We start from the raw sequence: 13,815 nt of genomic DNA on the forward strand, positions 1-13,815 counted from the left end.
ATTATTCTATGTTTAGCTTAGACCCAAAAATTCACCTAATTCTATAATCAATTTTCTAAAATTTAAACTTAAGGGTAAGTCTTAATTCCTCTAATTAGCATACCTTTAGTGATATTTAAATAATTCAAACCCCATTGCTTTTCGAATAAACACATAATAACATGTCATTGTATAGCTTAGGACTAAAACTTCAACATACCTAATTCAATATATTTAGTTATATAAAATAAATAGTATTAAATCTTGTTTCCTTAAAGTAACTACAACAAATAAAAGAAAGAACCCCAAAATTGTCAAGTTACATACTGTAACTTAAAGTTGGAAAACGAACAACCTTCCATCCCATAATAATATTAATTTTATTCCTCAAATCATCACCTCATTTTCCTATCATCATGACAATTATTAGTCATTATTCTATGTCTTCTTAATGAAATCATTCTGACTTATACAATTAAATAATACCAAATTTACTCCACGTAATATCACAAAACTATTTCAAAATATATCTGGCTAATACACGTCCAAGATTAAAGCTTTAAGAACTATTACATGGTTGTAGAAATTGACGCCGCAACAAGTTTCTACGATGACCTTTGTTTTCTTCTTTTTAAAAAAATATTTATCGACTAACGGTGTTAGACTTTTTCAACCTATTTTCATATATGGGTTAGGCTTAGGGTATTAAATAAATAAGGGGCTTGGACCATTAACTATCAACTAATAAAAGTTAATTATTTATAAATACTTGTGAACTAAATAAATTATTAAAACTTACCCATTAATTTTATAATTATAATTACGAATAGTCCAAAATACTCATTTAAAATTTATTGAAATGTATTTTATGAAATAAAAAGTCTAGTACTCAAAATCATCGAAAATGATCGTTACATGTACTATCACTTTATTTTCTTTTATTTGATAGAGGATTTACAATTTTTTTCAAAATTTGGGTTGCACCAACAACAATGTGCCTAATAACTTCTCATACCACTTTGATGGATAAAAATTACCTTCACATTTGAAAGATCATCTTAAGAACCCATAATGTTCTTCCTTTTCATTACCACAATGATGACCATTAGCATTTTAACACATCCATATTCATACATGCAACTACTTGTCTTTTTTCAGACATATGAACTTCACATAAGAGAATGGAACAAATTAATTGGATAAATTTCATGACTTTCAGCCAAAAGTATATAACTTTATATTAGTCATCATCATATCATCATTATAGTGCATTAGGACTTAAACCCAATGTCTTACCCATATGAAGACGCATTTGGTCATAAATCGATGGGACTTGAACCCAACTTCTTATTATCTTGGTGCACCGAGACTTTACTCGATGTCTTACCCACTTGGTGCAGTGAAACCTGAATTCACTGTCTTACCTCAACCAATGTCTTATAAACCAAACATTACCGATAATAAATAAATATTAAATATCATAAATATAATCTGAATTTGACTTAAATTGCATAAAAATGAACAAAAGTATTAATTAGAACAACATGTTAGAATAAAAAATCCAGGTAAAATAAATTAAAACATTGTACCTCACAATATGTTGTGAAGATTATCATAATTTACTAACCATTATCAAATAACCACAAAACAAGCTTTGTTAGTACAAATAATATACAAAATATGAAGTATACCTTGCATGAAGAATTACTAGAATAATTCATAAAAAATCAAGAAATACCTACCATTGATTACAAAGAATGAGCAACTCGTGCTGATAACGTGTTGTAAAACTAAAGCAAAATAAGACAAGAAATATAAAAGATAAAACAATAGAAATAGGGAGACAAAAGATGAGAGCATTTCTTATTCTTCAAAGTATTCATCAAATCTTCAAGTGTATACAATAGGAACTCTTATGTCTCTATTTATAGTGTAACATAGAGGCATACAAAAGGTTAGTCATAAACATGACATTAAACATGAATATAAAGAAGGAGGTTATGGAGGTAAAAGATTACAAGAATAATTATCATAAAGATTGAGGTTATATTCATAATGGAGGGAAGTAATGCAGTAACCATTTTGTGTAGTGGACATCCACAATTTATTATTTTATAACATCATAATACTTTTTTTCTTCATTGTTTGATTATTAATACTACTTATCTCAAGTAAAAATCATAAATCATTAAAAGGTTTAGTTTTGCTTATTTAATCAGTAATAAACTATAAAATTGAATATACATGAGACTACGCCCCGTAGAACCATGAGACTTACACCCCCTGTCTCGAAGTTTACGTCTCGACTCGTACTGTATGAAACGTCTCACCTTACGCTCCTACCTTTTAAAATACTGATATATGATATTTTAAAGTTTAGAATTAAAGTCAATATTAAATTTCTTAATCGTTATGGTTCATTCTCCCACATATTTTTGTTGACACTCTTAAAGGTAATTTATTTACTCTCTAAATTGAAAGAAATATCATTTTCTTCCTATTCATTTTACCGTCATTTTATTAGATTTTTTTTTCCAATTAGATACGTTAAAATTTTTTTAAGTTATTTATAAAATTCAATTATTTGAAATTAGAGTAAAAATCTAACTTATATTGCTCTGATTGGTGTAGATTTATTCAAACTTTTAATGATAATTGTTATTCTATTAGTAATGAAATTTGAACTTTTTCTTCAAAGAAAGAAATTGAAGTTCTGATTTATAAACAGGAGAGCAATAGAAAATTATGAAAGTCACTTATTATGCATTGCTAGATAAATATATATATTTTAATATATATATTACATATTAATATTCTTCGACTTTTACATAATTTAAATTTTCTTATCTTTTAATATTCTTTAGTTAAAATTTTGACACGATATTATGAATAAAGCAGAAAAAGTAGGAAGTGTTCCTCTACGGCTTGATAAGCTTTAATGTAATTTGGTTTGTAGCACAATTATGTGACCACATCATTCATGGGCTAGTATTAATGCAACCGTTTTTGTTTGGTTTTATTCATAGTATTACCACATAATATCTCCTCTTTTAATTTAATAATAAAAACAGACTTAGGAAATTTAAAGAACCTTTTTTATACTGCAGTTTACCCATATGGTTTACTTATTTAAACTCACAAACCTTTTATCGAGCTGAAAAAAATAGTATGTAAAATATTTAAGTAATTTATATTTGACTTAAGGATTATTTTTTTTTAAGAACCTGTACATATAGTCAATTCAAAATAACCTAATCAATATCTATAGCTATAGTTTGATAATTACAATTCGTAGCTATATATTATATGAGAGGAGAGAGGCGAGCGAGACTGGGAGAGAGGAGAGAGGACAAAGAGTGGGAGAAAGGTGAATGATTGGGAGAAGAGGAGAGAGGCGAGCGAGATTGGGAGAGAGGTAAGCGAGAGAGGGCAGAGAGTGGTTAGATAATTGATATTATACATATACATTTGTATATATGGCAAGTGCGATTGGGAGAGGGAGGAGAGAGGCGAATGAGAGAGTGTGGGAGTGAGGTGAATTGTATATATATATCGATTGGATAATTGTATATTATATAATGTATTTTTATATTCTGACAAATTATACATATACAAACATGGTTAATTATACAAACTCGAAGTCAGCCCACATAATAAATGTATAATGTTATTCGCGAGTGATAATTATATCAAACTATAACTATGATAAGTAATTAAGTAGTATAAGCTTATTTAGCCACGTAATTTTTCCCTTTTTTAAATATTTTTATGACAATAAAAAAAAATATAATATTTATATGATCATTTCATCTAGAAGCCCAAAATATTTGAAATAAAATATCATGTCTAACATTATAATCGTGTTATATATATCTCAACAAGCCCATGCTCTCTATGGAGGTGGTGAAGGCAACTATACCTTAACATCAACAATTACTTATGGAACCATTTTCTTGTAGGCAATTATGCAAATTCTCGATAGCTAGGAAATTTTTGAAGTTATAGCCAACTGATGAAATCGATTCCGAAACAATTTATAATAATAATTATTTCTTAAGGAACATATAAAATTTAAAATAGACAAATAAATAGCTACCAGAACTATTAATTTGACATTTTTATGGTTAAGAATGAGGTGACTATGCGTTAGGCAAACTGATATTTTGATAAATGATGTGCTTAATTAGATCTATCGAGAATAAGGATAGACAATGAGTAGGTAGTCAAGCGGGAGCACCCATTATGCTAGTAGCCTTTAAGTATCATATTTTTCCTATTAGTACCCTTCTTTCTTCATTATTATCATCCTAGCTTTCTATTCTGACATTTTATTCTTTTTGACAAGGAAAACCCGCAGTCGCTATCCTTTGGGTGCGCACAGGGTAAAACCCTCGCTCCTATGCAATAGCTCGCAAATCACATAGGAAAGATAACCCGCATTAGACAAACATGGTGCGACGAGCTCAACCCAGAAGACAAACCCCTTGCTTTCGCTCGCAAGAGATTTCGAACTTCAGGCATTTCTTTCAAAAATTGTTGTGGAAAACAATTTCCTTCAGTGGATGGTTTATCAGAAAAATCATTCTACCTCCACAAACATAAGAATAAGGTTTGTGTATACTCACACTCCTAAACATTCTATCTTCAAGGATCCTTACTTCATACGCGCTTCAATGTTATCATTAGAGTTCTAAGGCAAACTTCAACTTGCCAAATAAGCCTCTTTAAAGAGGAGACAATAAACAATTGATATTTCACTTTACTATAAACAAAAATTCAATAATGTATTTGTCGTTCATATTTATAGTCATCAGTCTTGGTCTAAAGATATATATTTGTATTTTTTTTTCTCCGTTCCGCACCTTTTTTTCATTAAAGCTCACTTTATTTCTATGATTTTCCAGCTAGAAGTTGCTTTAGTTATGTGGTGATGTATCTTCCAGCTATTCTGATTCTAACAGTACAAATACATCATGCTAGGGTCCATGCATTATGATAATGATCAAAAGGGCTTTAATTATGCATTGAAAGCCATGATAGAAATGTCCACTCAATTATTCCCATTCAAATTTGATCTTATAATGTTGAGACTCCACAATAATATGTGACATCACACGCACCCCTCGGCATTTTTAGAGAGTTTGAGCAACAGGAAGAGAAAGAAAGAAGGGAGGTTATCTACAGATACAGCAATATGTTGATATAAGTAGTTTCTGCACTAACTTTATACTGAAGTAGTTTCAAGTATGTTGCTGTAACAAAAATCACATAATTCGTATCGCAAGGAGAGGAAAAAATAGAACTATTCCCTCTCAGTTCCAACCAATATAATATAATAGACATGAAATAGACAGTATCCAATTGCAATGAAAACAAACAATGAACTTACAAAACTGTAGATTAGCCATGAGTGTTAACAGCTTCCCAGAGTAGACCCCTAGCCTGCATCGCCGCAGTCTTGAGTGTCCTTATCGTCCACCTATTGGCCTCGAAGAAGGACAAACTCCTGTAGGACAAATTGTGCTTTTTGCATAGCTCCTGCACTATAGGAGAAATTTTCCTTAATTGGCACCTTGGTAGCCTTGGAAACAGATGATGCTCAAGCTGGAACTGCAATCCTCCAAAGAACCAATCCATCTGAGGAGAACAATCAATGTCAATAGTCCCGGCTGTTTGTTTCTCGAACCAATCGTTCCCCTTAGGCTGTCCAACATAGACATCAGCAGCAAAATGATTCAAACAGAACTGAACGTGTTGAATCCCGGTCACAGCAAAGCTTGTGAGGACAAACAACACCCTCTCTGTCCAATTAGGTAAGGCGAAAACAAGAAGTGGAAACCAAGTCCAGAAAACCATGATCCCCAATATGTTCAAAAATCTATCAGGCACTTTTCTTTTTGAGAACAACAACAACAATGTCTGTACAAACAAATTCACCCTGGAAACACAAATGATTGGATAAAACGTAAAATGTTGATAGCTAACAAAGAACTTCGCAAGGGAATCGAATGTTAACTCTCTTCCATAGAAAGTAGAATTCAATGACTTAAACAGACTTGAAGATACAGCAAAAACTGGCAAGTGCTGAAGATCAGGATCATAATCCAGGCTATTACAAGCCACATGATGGGCATTATGAGTCCATTTCCACCAAGCAATACTAATCCCAGTAAGACAATTCCCAGACATAATCTGTACCATTTTATTGAAACCCTTATTTGTCATAATCAAGTAATGACCAGAATCATGACCCAAATAAGATATCTGCATCCAAGTTAACCCCAATAATCCTCCAGAAAGCATATGAATCAAGAAACTATTACTAAAAAGTACACCATAAAAAGTCAAGCAAAGCAAAAACCCAATAAAACAGAATGAATACATAACCCCATGACCTTTTTTTTCAAACAATCCAGCTTTAGCAAAGTCAACACAAAGCTTTCTATAATCTTTTGATACCTCAGAAACCTCATAATCTTGTAAATAATAACCAGTAAAGAAGTTATCAAGATGTTTCCAAGCAGTACCAGGATGAAAAGCAATGAATGCATCAGTTGCTTCTTGTCCAGCAAGATTAAGTATAGGGATATCCCCACCAGGGTGTTGCTTAATCCAATCAGTCACATTGTAAATTTTTCCTTGAACAGAGATCCATAAATCATCTATTTTGTTATGTTTCTTTAACTCCTCAGCTGTTATGTACTTTTTTGAATCCCCCATTGTGTAAAGATTGAATCTTTATCACAAAAACATGAAATGGGGTTGTTGTTTATAGGGATTTAAAGAGTACTTAGAGAAGAAGTATAGAGGAGATATTTTTGGGATGACTTCAAAAATGGTGGAGTCCTTCAATAAATTTGAGTCCTTTTTTTATGGGGAAAAATAGTGCGCGTCACCACTTGTTTGACTCAGTTACACCATCTGTTACGGTCAAATCTTATCTTTGCATTTTTTATTTTTTTTTATTTTTTTTTTAAAAAAAATATCTAACAATAGTAAATATTATACAGATATCTTCCATCATATTTTTTAGATATTGATGCATTTGTCATCCAAAAACTAGAACATATATATTTTTTATACTAACGGATATATTGATCGAATCGACAAATAAGATTATGTCATGTGTCTCTATTTAGTCTTCCGTTAGATTGAAGGACATATATACTCTAGTTTTTGAACGGCAGAGACATCAATGTCCCAAAAATATGACGAAAGGTATCTATATATCATTTACGATAGTTTAAGGGTAAAATAATATTTCAAAAAAGTGATCTGTCTTTGTATTTAATTAAAATTTTCAACTTTATGTTTGGTAAATAGGAGTATAAATAGACCCTCAAATATTTATAAATATGTAATATAAGAATAATTTCATAATCCACATGGATTATGATCGGATGATTATATTGATTGTCTCAAACTTGAGGATTTGAAAAAGAAAAAAAATCCTAATTCATGTGCCGTTATTTTTAGATATTAATCTTGCAATGCGTGAATTTAAATATAATTAAATTTTAATATAAATATCAAATATCGAATTAATAAATAAAATTAAAGTACTATTTTATATAGTATAAACCCTCTACTTTCATATTTTTCTTTTCATATATAAGTGGTAATAATAAGTCGTTAGAATTAGTATATTTAAGATGGTAATTAAAGAAAAAGTCTTGACTCGTTTTGCTTGAGAAAAAAAATAAGTGGGTGTCGTTATTTGTTGTCTCAATTTCTTATAAATTAAGATTGCAAAGTCGATGAATTTTTCAAATTTCTCGGAAAAATATCATATAAAATTAATACGATTTTGTGAAAAATATTATAAAATTGAACCCCTTTGTTAGTTGAAAAATAGTTGTCTTATTTCTATAGTTGGAATTAGTTTAGATTCTTAGTGAAGAAGTTTCCATGCTTAGTATGTTTGGTCCAAAAAAAATATTTTTGATGAAAATATTTTTTAAAATAAATAATATAAGTCAGTGGCGCGAAGTTAGAATTTTCAATAAGAAAGTTTAAAATCTAAAAAATAGACACACAAAGTAGCTGAACAGAATTTGACATCTATTATATACACCTAAAAAATTATTTTAACAATATATAAATCATATATTTTTCCGTCAAAAAAGACTCGAATGAACCCGTAATTGTAAGATGATTCCGCCACTGCTATAAGCCATAAGGTATTAGGAAGCATGGGGTGATAAAGATAAGGAAACAATGAAAATGAGTTAAAAGTGAAGTTATAATTTTTAATTTATGAGTTCTGATCATAATTCTTTTAACGAATTTAATTCAGAATAAATTATTTATATATACTAGAATAAAAGTACAGGCTTTGAATTAAAATTGTCTGAATGAATAAAATCTATATATCGAAATCGAATAGGAATTTTGTTCAGGTGTAGGTGTGTTATGCGGAATTTGAGATAATACGAGAAAATATAAACGCGAAAAACAAGACAACAGATTTACGTGGTTCACCAATAAATTGGCTACGTCCACGGGGAAGAGGGAGAGCAGTTTTATTATGGAGAGGCAAGAACAGAATTACAGAATAGGGTTTGCCATAGCGTCTATATATAGTGCTAAGCTATGCCCTAACAGGCTTGGGCCCAACATACAGAACTGACAGATAATTAAGGGCCCAATACAATAACATTGTATACCGTCGGGCCGGGGGCGTCTCCGCCCCCCCGGACCCCCAGGCCAGGGGGCGCGTCGCCCCCCTGGACCCCCCGACTCGCTGACCGGGCAGCGAGACCCCCGTCCTTTCTGTTTGTAACGGGTCCGATTCAAGGCATTCAACAAGGTGGATGAAGATAAACAAATGCTATTTGTCATTTTCTTTTTATATATTTTATTATGTAAGTGATTTTTTTTATTTTTAAAAAAATTGTTTATTTAAAAAGTATTTTTAAAACTTTTACTCACCCAAATATAATTTTTTTTTTAAAAATATTCTTTGATACCAAACAATATTCTTTTCTAGAGAAGATATTTTAGGAGAGAGAAATGTGCCGAGAATGGTGGGTGTAAAATTTTAAAATATTCCTACTACTTATTTCATAATATTTTATTTTAAAACTTTAATGTCAATTTAAATTAATTAAATTTTAAAATAAATATTAAATATCGAACGAAAAATATTACTCGTTCGGCACACGTAATGAGACTTTTTTTCATCTATTTATTTAGGATTTAATGAAAGCATATAATTTTATTTTTTATTTGGTAAAAGAAGCATATAACTTAGTTCTCTTGCTTATATAAATTTCAAAGTAATTTCACATGTATTGGTCGGCACATTATTGGAATTAAATATTTTGGCATTATAGGGACGTGCAATTACTTCTATTTAACTACCCTACTATATTTTAAATATCAAATTTTCTCTCAACTTTGGTCTTTGAATAGTAGATATATTTTAATCACATATGATGTAGAAATAATTCATGAGATAATTTATTATTTATTGTAATTAAATTACAAATTTTTATTTTTAAATTTCGTATATAGTCACATATCATTATAAATAAACATAATCTCAATACCAATTTGTAATTCAAAAAAATTGAAAATACAAACTTCTATTCGAGTTTCGTTCTTGCTAAATTATGTCACTCTACTTTTACCTAATTAAAATTCTTATCTTTATCAATATGGATTGCGGTACAGTGGCAGAACTGCTCTTGCTTTAATCAGACGTATCAAATTTGAGTTTAGAAAATGAAGAAAGTCTTATTAAAAGCGTCACACTCAAAAATATATGTCTTGCATTGCAATATTCGACAGAATGAACCCTACAATACATGAACCACATATAATCAAAATTTTAATGCAAACTTCTAATATCGAATAGGAAATCAAAAATAAAAACCCTAATCTCGAAATATTCCCTAGTAAAATGAATTGTGCTAATTAGTCATTACAATTCGTATAAAATGTTGTAATTCACAAAAAAGTTTGACTAGTTTTGAGAAAAAGTGGCTGTCGCCATTTGTTGACTGAGTTTTTACATCAACTAAGAATATTGCATTAACGTATTCGTTATGTTACATGTTCCTACTTGTCAAATATAATATTAATAAAGACACAATTGTCACATTGTAAACTCTCTTTGTTTTATTCATAGAAATTTCAAAATCTAAATATTACTATAATATTTATAAAGGATGACAAATTCAAATCTTTTAATAGATGAATTCTCTGACTTATTTATAACGTATCACAAATTCAAATCTTTTAATAGACGAACTCTCTGGCTTGTTAGGTTATTAGAGTCCCACATCATTTATACGTTGGATGAGAAAATGGATTCTTTGTACGAAATTCCCCCTTTATGAACTAGTTTATGGAATTACGTTAAATTTTTAATATTCATTTCTTTATCTTTCTTTTAAAATCAGTCCGTGTTACGCCGCTGAGGTGGAATTGCGTTAAGTTTTAATATTCATTTCTTTATCCTTCTTTTAAAATCAGACCAACTCATTTCAATTCATTATTTTAAGGGAAAAAGGACAAATATATCCCCGAACTATTATAAATGGTATGGAAATACTCTTCGTCATACTTTTGGGACATTAGTGCCCCTGCCGTCATACTCTTGGGACATAGGTGCCCCTGTCGTCATATTTTTGGGACATTGGTGCCCCTGCCGTCATACTTTGGGAACATTGGTGCCCCTGCCCCTTCGTTAGAGTGAAGGCTATATATGCTCTAATTTATGGACGACAGGGACACCAATGTCCCAAAAGAATGACGAAGGGTATATGCATATCATTTACGATAGTTCAAGAGTATATTTATTCTTTTTTCCCTATTTTAATGATTTTCCTTACCTTCAGACGATCCTCATAAATTAGCTTTTGAAATTAATTTATTGACCTTGTGTACATTTCTAACATTTCTAAAGTCAAAAATCAGAACTTTTAGTCTAAGCATAGAGAAGAAGTTCCCATAGGTAGAAAAGATATTTTAATTGAGAGAGAGAAATGAGCTGAGAACATACATTAGTTCTAAAATAATTTGACTCGTTTTTGAGATTAAAAATAAATAAATTTATGTTTCACCATTAATGGTTGAATTAATTTCACTTATATTAAGATTTTTTTAAAACAACATCCACGGCCATTTTAAGACTCATATACTTTTTTGTGAAATTAGGTCTTAGGCCTAACTCACATCCTAAAAGCTAGCTCAAATGGAGGAGGATTGTCCAAGCCTTATAAGGAGTCCATCCATCTCATTAACTACCGATCTGGGACTTTTGTCATTCTTTAACACCCCACTTCAGGCCTAGTACTTAGCATCTGGTGCGTGGGCAATTTTGATTTCGGCGGTTTTCAACATCGAGAGAGACGGACCCTGCTCTGATACCATGTGAAATTAGGTCTTAGCCTAACTCACACCACAAAAGTTAGCTCAAAGGGAGGAGGATTGCCCAAGCCTTATAAGGAGTCCACCCATCTCATTAACCACCAATGCGGGACTTTTGTCATTCTTTAACACTTTTCTAATCTAGTATTTAGGATTAGAATATGCTTCGACGCTATATCTTTGTAGCGATTTTGATTAAACTGTTAAGGTATTATTTTTTATCGGGAAAAGGGACGAATTTATCCCCGAACTTTAATAAATGGTACATATATGTCATCCGTTATACTTTGCATACACATATGCTCTTGCCGTCCAATTATAGGTACAATTAAATATACCCTCTCACTAACGGACCCCTATTATTTTACACGTGTGTTAATCCTACTCTATCAAACTATGCATTTGACTCATTTTTTTAACCCATAACCCAACTATCCGCTCCATAGCGCATAATACACCCAATACACACTAAAAACAATCCTAATTAAAACACCCAAATTAACATTCACCCAAATATCTCACACACCAACTGCACTATATATCTTTTTAATTTTTCGAAACTATATAGCATTGTCTTTAATTAATTATACTCTTACTCTTCGTTATATTATAAAGATTTTGATAGTGATGAATGAAATAATCCACAAATATTTATTGACAACACAACCCTAATTCACTTCAGAAAAAAGATACAAACAACCTAACATACATCTACAACAAAAATAACTTTTAGTGGTAATAAATAGACAGACACATTAATAAAAAGTGCTAAAATATTTACCGGTATTATGTACGTTCCATTAGATTCAATGTCGCTAAAGCCTTTAGAACATATACCAAGAGTGCTAATTGCCGCTAAAGATCATTTTTTATATAGTAACACCAGTGTAATTTCATAAATTTAACGAGGTTAGAACTTAAAATATATATTGGTCTTATCTCTACCTCACGTAAATAGAAAGATTATTTTCAATAAATTCTCAGCTTAAACACCAACATACTAATTGCAATAATATTTCTACAATTTGAGCTTGCGCGTTTTGATGTGTTCTTAAAAATGGTCTTGGACGACGGATTGAGCTTGTTTATGTTTTACGATGTATAAATATTCAGTGAAAAAAATAAATATATCCCTACATTTGAGTTATATAATTTATGTGCATATATTATATGTTAGCGCATAGATTATATACCTCAAACACAAAGATATATTCATTTTTTTCACTATATATTGATATACTGTAAATATAAACAAGCTTAATCCGTCGTCCAAGGCCATTCTTGGAAACATATTAAAATAGTGAATACAAATTGTGGAAATATTATTGCAATGATGAATTTAGCGCATACATATAATTTATACGCTATCTTCATAACAAAAATAAATAAATTGTTGCAATGAAGAATTATTAGGAAGGATAGAGTATTTATAACAAAAAATAGTATCATTTTTTAAAATGAGAAATGACAAAAGAAAAGTTCAAATGGAAGGCTTCAACTCTAAATTTGCCTATTCCTTCGACACATTTGCATGAAAAAGAGGAAAAATTAGATAATTAAAAAGGAATTATCCTAAATGTAAGTAAGTCGATCGTAAATATTTTTTTTTCTCAGATAGCCGTTTAATGTAAGTAATTTAAATATATTTTTTATACATATCAAAATAATGAGATAAACTAAGAAATTAATTATTTTACATAAAAGTCACAATTTTTCGTGAAAATGAAAGACTAATTTTGAAAACAAACAAATTTTAAAAAAATCTTAATTTATGGTGGTGCCACGTAGGCGGGCCTAGGACTCTTATATATATATGATAGTTTTGAAAACAAACAAATTTTAGAAAATTTTTGATTTGTGGTAGTGTCACGTAGACGGACCTAGGACTTTTATATATATATATATGAGCTCAAATTCAAAATCTCTAATTAATGATGTACAAATACTTACCACTCCACCACAAACCTGATTAGTCAATCTTCTCTATCGGTATATGTCACGACCCAAAACGAGCCGCGAGTGGCACCCACACTTATCTTACTAGGTGAGCGAACCAACAATCTAAACCCCAACGTTTACCAGTATATAAATTTTAAATAGTAAATAAAATGCAGAAGATCCAAAACTCATTAACGAAATCAATTAAATAAACTTCTAAAGTATAATACCATTATCCCCAAAATCTAGAAGTCATCACATCAAGAACGTCTATCCTCAAATTACTAAGTCTAAGAGTAAGTAAGAAACTAAAATAAGTAAAAAGATGGTCCATGTCCGAACTTCAAAGACATCAAGACGTGAAGGAGAGAATCCAGCCCGAGCTAGGAATAATAGCTCACCCTGAAATCTGACGTGCTGAGGACTGGCTAGAGTTGAGGACGAGTCGAAGTCAATGGTGCACTTGCTGCACTCCACAAAACAACAAAAAGGAAATAAAAGTAGGGGTCAGTACAAGGAACA

General features: G+C 30.7%; 1 protein-coding gene across 1 annotated transcript; it reads right to left on the bottom strand.

Moving 5' to 3' along the window:
- Positions 1-5,174: 5,174 nt before the first annotated feature.
- LOC107002619 (delta(8)-fatty-acid desaturase-like) lies at positions 5,175-6,840 on the bottom strand. Its single transcript, XM_015200705.2, has one exon. It carries the CDS (start codon positions 6,697-6,699, stop codon positions 5,380-5,382), a length of 1,320 nt encoding a protein of 439 aa, XP_015056191.1. The 5' UTR covers positions 6,700-6,840; the 3' UTR covers positions 5,175-5,379.
- Between the last annotated feature and the right edge of the window lie 6,975 nt (positions 6,841-13,815).

Source organism: Solanum pennellii, chromosome 10, assembly GCF_001406875.1.
Source record: "Solanum pennellii chromosome 10, SPENNV200".
Classification (NCBI taxonomy): domain Eukaryota; kingdom Viridiplantae; phylum Streptophyta; class Magnoliopsida; order Solanales; family Solanaceae; genus Solanum; species Solanum pennellii.

What these genes read in the sequence shown, in the direction of transcription:
- LOC107002619 (XM_015200705.2), bottom strand. Translation starts at nt 6,699, where the DNA reads ATGGGGGATTCAAAAAAGTACATAACAGCTGAGGAGTTAAAGAAACAT.